The 9,769-nt window shown below is 37.7% G+C and overlaps 2 protein-coding genes across 2 annotated transcripts; one reads left to right on the forward strand and one right to left on the reverse strand.

Annotated features, from left to right (window-relative positions):
* Nucleotides 1–4,615: 4,615 nt before the first annotated feature.
* On the forward strand, nt 4,616–7,285 carry LOC125187269 (uncharacterized). Its single transcript, XM_048083824.2, has 2 exons — nt 4,616–4,921; nt 7,025–7,285. The coding sequence occupies exons 1-2, from the start codon at nt 4,754–4,756 to the stop codon at nt 7,076–7,078; spliced, it is 222 nt and encodes a 73-aa protein (XP_047939781.1). The 5' UTR covers nt 4,616–4,753; the 3' UTR covers nt 7,079–7,285.
* A 970-nt stretch (nt 7,286–8,255) lies between these two features.
* LOC125186950 (uncharacterized) lies at nt 8,256–9,769 on the reverse strand. Its single transcript, XM_048083436.2, has 3 exons — nt 9,547–9,769; nt 9,259–9,478; nt 8,256–8,867 (listed from the first exon to the last, which is right to left on the reverse strand). The coding sequence occupies exons 1-3, from the start codon at nt 9,628–9,630 to the stop codon at nt 8,542–8,544; spliced, it is 630 nt and encodes a 209-aa protein (XP_047939393.1). The 5' UTR covers nt 9,631–9,769; the 3' UTR covers nt 8,256–8,541.

Genomic DNA, 9,769 nt, shown 5'->3' on the forward strand with positions numbered 1-9,769 from the left:
AAATCTATTCGCGTAATTTTCACATGTATCATGCTCATAACTTGAATTGATAATGCTTTAAGTATATAGAAACCTAAAACATGCTTTTCTACGGAGCAAAAGTAATACCTTATTAATTTTCCAAAGAATCGACGATGGCTAGCGACTTCTCCACGTGACGCTTTGTATACTAGACCACGGATCTTCTCTCTGGTTCCCGAACTGTACTCCAATATCAGTGTGGGCTGATCTCACCGGAATACTAGGATTTAAATAAAGAAGACAGAAGAAATCCTACTCCTAAGAGGAGAAAATTTCGAACTCCTCTAGGTAGAGGGGGACGAAAATTTAAGCAATAAAAATTATGATTTCTGTCTCCTTTATTCTCCTATTTATTTTAAATTCCTTTTGGGCCCAGACATGGATCTATGGAAGGTTTTAGATATGGGCTCATCCAATTTACTTTTTACTAACTAAATTGAACCCACAATTTAATATAAGCTTTAATTGGAATATTACGAGCAGCAACTACAGAAGTAATATTGAACTCTCCCCATCCAAATCCGAAATTATAAGTAATCCGAGTTTCCGTTTAACTTTCATTTCCCGCGCTTAAGATAAAAATATCCATTTCCAGGAGTGGACTTAGCATGAAACGCTTATTTATTATTCATAGAGTGATCAAACTCCAACTAGCTAGGTTCCGAATGATAAAACCTTGTTTCGCGCTCCTCTTGAGGACATTATCAAACGAGACCCACCTCGCGCACGATTCAATATAATAGCAATCCTAGCACCGCTAGATATTAATCACCACTACCCAATATATTAGGATTATTGGTTTACGAAAAACCCGCACCATTTGGTAAGTCAAAGTAGTGCATAATCAATACCGTATGCTCAATGCTAACGTACATTGATTAAGAAACAAATATTTGTAAGACCTCGCCTTTCAGTACATAGCACAAAGACAAGTCTTGCTGTTAGATCCGTTCAGTGCTTTACCACATCATTGTCATCTTATTTCAGTAAGGCTTAGAAATATGCGGACTGGCATTGCAACCTTTCACGATGGATAGTCTAATTTCATTTAGGTCGTGAAATCCTTTTTTTTTTCTTGGTTTAGGACTGACCGTGTTATCTTAAAGTGGACATCGCCCACAACCGCTCTACTAAAACAAAGACTTAGACTTTTTTAAGTTAACTTATACATTTAAACATGCATTTAACATCCACTAAATGTAAAACATAACAACATTATGACAAAAATAATCTGTTTAATTCCTTGGAAAATAAAATAAGAGTTTTACAGTATTCAATCACTGTTTTAGGATGAGTCGTCCACTGTTTCTTCGTATTGTTGGTGCTTTAAAGTGTAGATACGAATATTTCAGGATGAGAGAGGATGCGGTTGGTAAACCCGGTCACACGCCCATTTAGAAGTGCACGACATCAATCAAGCAGCTGGCGTACGGAGGTACGGCCGACATGGTCGACGAGTACCTCCACATCGGCGGCGAGTCGACTGCCCGCGAATGTCTGGAGTTTTTTTTGTCAAGGCATTAGGGAGATATTCAGGGATACCTATCTTCGGAAGCCTACCTCTCAAGACTACCAGGATATGATGAATATGCACGGGGCTCAGCACTGGTTTCCGGAAATGTTGGGCAGCATTGACTGTAAGCATTGGGAATGGAAGAAGTTGAAGGGGTTGGCAGCGAAAGCGCTAACATAAATCGATTACATAATAATCCTGATCTATTTAGCAGATTATTTAGACAAATTCAATTCGCGCAATTATCACATGTATCATGCGCATAACTAAAATAAATCATGCTTTAAATTAATTAAAACCTAAAACATGCTTTTCTACGGTTTAGCTATTTTACCTTGATGATTCTCCAAAGAATCGAAGATAGCTGGCGCCTTCTTCAGGTGAAGATCTTCCGTACTAAACCACGAATCTTCTGTCTGGTTCCCGGACTGTAAACTGATATCAGGGTGGACTGATCTCACCAGTATACTAGGACTTAAATAAAGAAGACGTAAAACCTATCCCACGGAGGAGAGAAAAGATGAATTTTCGTCATCTTCAAAGAAGAGAGGGGGATGAAATTTTGCTTAAAAAATAATTGTGTTTTCTGTCTCCTTTATTCTCCTATTTATATTAAGTCACATATTGGGCCCAGATAAGGATCTATGGAAGATTTTGGATATTAGCTCCTCCAATTAGCTTTTTACTAATTAAATTAAACACAATTTAATATAAGCTTATAATTTGAATATTACGAGCAGCCACTACAGAAGTAATATTGCATTCCCCATCCAAATCCGAAGCTTAAATAAAGAAGACGTAAAACCTATCCCACGGAGGAGAGAAAAGAGGAATTTTCGTCCTCTTCAAAGAAGAGAGAGGGACGAAATTTTGCTTAAAAAATAATTGTGTTTTCTGTCTCCTTTATTCTCCTATTTATATTAAGTCACATATTGGGCCCAGATAAGGATCTAGGAAGGTTTTGGATATGAGCTCCTCCAATTAGCTTTTTACTAATTAAATTAAATCCAATTTAATATAAGCTTATAATTGGAATATTACGAGCAGTCACTACAGAAGTAATATTGCACTCCCCATCCAAATCCGAAATTATAAGTACTCCAGGTTTCCATTACTTGATATTTATTTCTCGCGCTTAAGATAGAAACATCCATTAATTAATTATTGCCTGCTATGGACTTAATTAATTAATATCTTATTTATTCCAAGAGTGGACTCAGCAAGAAAAACTTATTTATTATTCTTAGAGTAATCAAACTCCAACTAACTAGGTTCCGAATAATAAAACCTTATTTCAAGCTCCTCTTGAGGATGTTATCAAACGAGACTCACCTCGCGCACGATTCAACATAATAGCAATCCTAGCACCGCTAGATATTAATCACCACTACCCAATATACCAGGCTTATTGGGTTGCGAAAAACTCGCACCATTTGGTAAGTCAAAGTAGTGCATAATCAATACCGTATGCTCAATGCTAACGTACATTGATTAAGAAACAATAATTTACGAGACCTCGTCATTCAGTAGATAGCATAAAGACATGTCTCGCTGTTAGATCCAATTCAGTGCTATACCACACCAACGTCATCTTTTCAGTAAGGCTTAGAAATAATCGGACTGACATTGCAACCTTTCACGATAGGTAGTCTAGGCCTATCTAGGTTGTGAAATTTTTCTTTTTCTTTGTTCAGAACTGACCGTGTTACGTTAAAGTGAACGACGCCCACAACCGGTCTAGTAAAACAAAGACTTAGACTTTGTTAAGTTACTTATCCATTTAAACATGTAATAAACATCCATTAAATGTAAAACATAACAGCATTATGACAAAAATAATCTGTTTATTCTTTTGGAAAATAAAATAAGAGTTTTAACAGTATTCAATCACTCGAAAGGTGATTTCTAGGATACAAACTCTAACAGAACTGCCCCTCCTCCTAGAAAGGGTTGTACACAACCGATTTCAAGAGCAAGCATCCCACGATTGTCCTTGAGGCGGTAGCTGACTACCGTATGTGGATTTGACATGCATAGTTTGGAGTAGCCGGTTCGAACAACGACATCAATGTCCTACAGTCGTCCCCTCTTTTCAACGACCAAGAACTTGGCGTTGGTCCGGCTGTCAGTTTCGTCGCCAACGGCAACCAGCACAACATTAGCTACTATTTGGCGGATGAGATTTATCCTATGTGGCCCGTCTTCGTGAAGACGATTAGATGCGCAACAAAAGATAAGAAGAAATACTTTGTGAGTCGTCAGGAGGCAGCGCGCAAGGATGTGGAGTGGGCATTTGGTGTGCTCCAGAGTCGATGGGCGATAGTGAAGGGTCCATCGCGGTTGTGGCATATGGACTGCATCGCTGATGTCATGTACGCATGTATTATCATGCACAACATGATTGTCACAGATGAAGGTGCAACACTGACTGATTGGGCCAGTGATGATGATGATGGTGCCGGTCCAAGCCACGGGGTACCCCAAGAAGGGGCCGACCGGGTGCGTGCGTTTGCCGACATGCGCCAACGACAAGCCCATATTCGACTCCAGAACGATTTAATTGAAGAGCTATGGTTGCGTCGGGGTCATCGTTGATATGTTCATGAGTGTAATTTGATTAAGTTGTTTTTTTTGTTGTTTTTTTTATCTAATGAAATTATTTTGCACTTTGTTTAATTCTGTATTCATGCCGAAATTTTAATAATGTACATTGTTCAATTCCGTAAATTGTTTATAATTTGGTGAATTTGTGAAATTTTTTTAATTGCGGGAAGTCCGCGCGGGAAGGCTATGGGATGTCCGCCACTGTGCAGTGGGAAGTCCTTATGACGTGGCAATGGTAGGAAGGCTATGGGAGATCCTTTTGACGTGTCAGGAGGTGTTTTTGAGAAGTCCGTCGGAAAGATTATGGGAAATCCGTCCCCACTGGAAATGCTCTTACTAGAGAATAAAAGTGAAAGAAGTTACTATAAATAAAAGTGGACTATATTTGGAAATAGTTTCAATTTTTATAGGACAAATGAAATTACATAGAAATAGGATCCATATTCCGCTAGAAACACGTTGTTAGTGAAATTACTAGGAACACCCTTATTCTCTCATCAATGAGCCTCCTATGGCGGATGGCCTTTGAATAGACGGAACGCAGGTTTTAGATTCAAAATACACTTGATCTTACCTGAAACCTAGAGAGAGAAAGTAGTGAGTAGAAAGAAAAAGATGGGGGGCGGAATGGAGACTAACAAGAACCGTTGGATCGAGGATTGGGCTACTAATAGAGAGAATCTCGAGCACCACTTCCGCTGGACCCGTCGCAACCTTGCCCTCGTCGGAATCTTCGGCGTCGCCGTTCCCATCCTCGTCTACAAAGGCGTCGTCAAAGAATTCGTACGTTCTTTTTATATTCCCCCAAATCAATTTATGAATCATCTCTTCGCTTGTATCTGTGCCCTAACTTACTGCTTCATGTTTCCGTTAATTCTATCGGTTTTGTTTCCCTAAAAACGCGAAATGTGTGCGAAATGCTGGCTTTCTCTCGATTGCTTTTAATTTTTTATCTTTGATGGAGTATAAAACTCAATTCGATCGTCTAGAGTTGTCGTTGATGAGAAAGAAAATATTAAACTCATATCCTTTCATAGCTTTTATTAATTGAATTTCTCAAAATTAAAGTGATTAATCATGGTTAGTTATTTGGAGTGTGAAGCAAAAACTGCTTGAAGGCTTTAGTTGAGATGATACTATGGAATCAATGAAAAATTCTAGGCAAGAGATTGAGTAGTATCACTGGTAGTTATCTGTAACAATTCATTGGATATAACACCTTTCATCTTTCTCGTAGCTGTACATTCATGTTCATATACTAGTGAAGGGTGCAGTGCACTCTTATCAGTGTTATTGGAAGGATATGCTGTCTGCTTTCTTATCCGTGAACTCTTCGATTATTCACGCCACAGATTATAATCAGCTGAAGACATACCTTAAACTTTTCTTATTGTTACCTATTTGCCTTTCCTTTTGTTGTGTTAGGAGTCTCATAATGATTAGAATTAGAGCCCATGGCCTAAGAGAAATTATATTCAGATTAGGATTCTTTCTGAATATTAATAGCCTCTGATTGTAATTATAGTGGGCATCATACTCTCTAGTGAAATATCTTTGGCTTTACAGTGCCCCTAGATGTAGTCTCGTAGAGTCGAACTGTTAACCAATTCTCCTATTTTTTATTGCTTTTTTTTTTGTGATTGTATGTTTGCTTTGTTATGTAAGCCATAATTTGCTTTGTTATGTAAGCCATAATTTACTTTGTTCAGTTCCATCGGTACTATATGTTACTTTCCCTATTTAAGATAGCAAATACTCGATGCAAATATGCAATTAAGCCTATTATTTTTAACTTCCATTTCCTGCACTTTTCATGGTTACTTTGATGAGGTCCATTGCACAATTGTTAGGTGATGTCCACGTAAAATCCTTTGTATTAATTGTAGTCACTTGGTGCTTCATGGTCTATTTGAGTCAACACGACATACTATTCATTATTCTGCTGTCTGGCATTCACATCGCTTTTGATATTCTATTTTTTAACAATACGAAGCTTGTCCATGGCACCAATTTAGACTTGTCCGTGTGTTATCTATCCACCGCTTTCCTGTGTTTCGAAAATGGTATTGTTGTCCCAGTCATGAGTGTTTAATTATATTCTCGTCTTTATCATTAAATATTGTGATCATTCCTCTGGTACCTAGTAGGTTAAATATTGACTGTGATAGCATAGACCATTTTTCATTAGGATTCTGCGGAAGCGATACACCATTGAACATGAGAACTAATTTTGCTTTCAAAATCAAAAGTGACTTGGCCGATGTGATTCCACAGTTTCTGAACTTTACTGGTGTGGAAGTACTTTGGTCTTAGGTTCCTTGTGTACAAAGATGTCTCTTGTTCTCGTTTGTAGATTATTATGAAACATAAGATTCTCTAATGACTAAAGTCTCTTTATGATCATATTATGTGCTGTAATATAAAATAATTACAAGTCTTGACCAGTGGTCATCCTTTGGAAATAATGCTAGTGTATATGATACTAGTTTATTTTGTTTTCTTGTTTATTAGTATTTGGATTTTCTTCCAAACAATTCTTGTTTTCAGATTACTCCTTTAGGAAATCGAATTATATTTAAACATGTGAGTTTAATATGATTACTAAACACACGATTAAAGCTAGATAACAGCTTGTAACTTGTTCTAACATAGCTACCAAATGTCCCTCGAGTGGCAGCGGTTTGGGTTCATAACTGATTACTCTTTCTTGTTACTCTTGATTTTGTTGGTTTGATGTGACTTTCATGGTTATAATCTGTTCAAATGGGTATCTAAGAAGCTTAGTGCTTTAAATTTATTTTAATTTAATTTCATAGTGATTCTCCTTTACCATGGCTGTGACCTGGGACTATTTTCCAATACTAACCTCCATATTTATTGTGGCAGCACATGCAAGATGAGGATGCAGGAAGACCCCCCAGAAAATTCTGGTTCACATGATGCAGTGATCTTGTCATTCCCTGTTCGTTTTTTTGCTTTTGCTGAATATCATCTTCAGTGGTCATTGGAGGTTAAACTGCAACTTTTTTTCCCGAATTATGTTTTAACAAATAAAACGGCAAACTTTACTTTGTACGATAATATTTTATCAGTTTTGGTGTTTTTCTGTTTGCAAGAAATTACTCTCCAAAATGAGTTTCCCATCCATTTCAATAATATTAGTGAGCTGCAGTTATGTAATCTATACATGTTACTCTATTAGGGTGTGATTCATTGCTAACTTTTCTTAAGTTGTTAACTTGTTAACTCATCAGTGCAATGTATTAAAAATATCAACACGATGATATTGAAATGTCAATATAAACTTATGTTGATATTTTAATATATTATGTTGACATTGATATTTAAATGTCAACATAGTTTATTAAAATGTCAACACAAATATGTATTGACATTTTAATGTGATCATGTTGATATTTTTAATGCACTACGTTGATGAGTTAGCAAGTTAGCCATTTAAGAAAAGTTAGCATTTTAACACATCATTTACTCTATGATAGTATGATACTTCCTTCGTCCCATTCTAAATGACATGGTGTAGAAACATAATTAAAATTTTAAACAATAAACTTTTTGCAGCACATTAATTTCCGATTTGGAAAAGTAGGATAATTTTTATATTTTACTGTATAATTTCTGATTAATTTATTTTCCTGTGGGCGGATCTAGTAAAGGGATAGGAGGGGCATTTGCCCCATTTCATATTTTCTACTCCACATATATATATTACCCATTACCTATTGTGAAATTTATTTCTTTTAATTTCTCACTAAATGCCCTCTTCAAAATTTTAAATTTCCTTCATAGATAAATTTGTGCCCTTTCCTGCCAAATCATGGCTTCGCAACACAACAAGTTTGGAGCCACCTCGTAGGGGATAACCCACTCTCACTCCCCCCTTCGCGTGAGTCTCGCCGGGAGGCAGAACATGTTACACATCTCCCTATCTCGTCCCGCCGGAAAGGGATCCTAGTTTTGCTTTGCGGATGCTCTCATACCCCATCTCATCATATACATAATAACAATGGTAACTAGTAGTAGTTGAATAAGTACAAGATAAGGCTGTAGTGGCTAAACGTTCTATTCAGCAGAAAACACTACTTAACACATAAGCAGCTAACAAACTTCCATAGTGTTTCTCATTAAAATATGTATTTTTAATCGGGCCTCATTTGATCACGTATAGCAGAACTCATTTACAACCCAACAAAGGTGAAAGCTAATTTGATCCATTTTCCAAGTGATCAAGCAAGGAGAATCCCATTTTATCATTAAACAATACCACACAAAGAAGTGCCAATCAAACCGTGCCGTGCCTCTCTCCAAGCAGATGAAAACCCACATCTCATTCCAAGTACTTCAATACCTAGAGCTGAAGACTGATGTCGCGTCGCCTAACCTAATCACCGGTACCATACAATCGGCGGTGTAGTGTTCTGAGGAGGTTGCAAGATCGTGCAGTGCTGCCATTGAGGCAAACCTTGGCTTACTGCGACCGAGCCAGAGCTCATTTGTTGGATGCTTGAACTATCATCAACATCCATGCTTGCCTCTCCCATCGCTTCATCGTCCACCGTTTCACTACCACCTCCACCCGAAGATGGAAACTGCGGTGGAAACCATGGAACAACAGCTTGGCACCCGTTGCTAGGGCTACTAGAGCTGTCATCCTCTGTGGTAGCCTCAGCTAGTCTCCAAGAATTTCCGGTGCTTGACCTCAACACTTGATCTACACAAATCACACAAATCAGTAAGATGGTGTCCGGTTTCCTAGATAAAATAATATCAAGATATAATATAGGATTGAACTATGAGATTATCCCATGTTTATCCATCAAAGATCGAGTCGTGAGATTTAATCTGATGAACCAAACACACTACAAATTTAATCTCGAGATATAATCTTGCAAACCGAACGCCCCCTAAGTGTTTGCTTAAATAAAGAGTTCAAACACAATTGGTAGTAGAAATGTTGGTACAAAATGAAAAGACTAATGAGGCCTTAATAGCATAACATCTTGACCTAATCAGTACAATTATAAGTATGACCTAAGGTTAGATCAATTTCACAATCAAATTGGGATTTCTTGAGACATAAGGTAGTAAATTGCAATTTCTACCTTTCCAGCCCGCAATGAATCGAGGATCAAGGGAGACCGAAAAATTGGAAGGAGAATGCATGATTGGATTTGGTGTAGTGATGGTTGGGTGGAAAAGCACGATAGCCCTCTCCGAATTGGGCAACTCCTCAATTTTGACACCGCTGCAGCTCTGTTCCGGCGATTGATCGACGACCTCAGGTTCGTCCTCTACGATTACCATCGGCGGCAATTCAGCATCCTACACTAGTATAAATTAGTACTCGTAACTAAGCTAGTAATTAGAATTAGCTAAAACCATGAATTTACCAGCCGACGGATTTTAGTTGCGGGAGAAGAGAAGATAAAATCTGAGACATCATCATCAACGTCTTCAAAGTCTTTCCTTTTCATCGAGATTCCGAGGAGAGACAATCAATCGATTGAAATTTGGCGTCAAAAGTGGGATTCTACATTCAACTAGTTGGGAGTATATTTATACGACTGAATTTTTCCAGATGTCTCCAGAAACTAGGAGACCTGTCTCTGTGTA

The sequence above is a fragment of the Salvia hispanica genome, chromosome 5 (assembly GCF_029641045.1).
Source record: "Salvia hispanica isolate PSC_SH4W2 chromosome 5, Shi_PSC_v1, whole genome shotgun sequence".
NCBI classification, from domain to species: Eukaryota; Viridiplantae; Streptophyta; class Magnoliopsida; order Lamiales; family Lamiaceae; genus Salvia; species Salvia hispanica.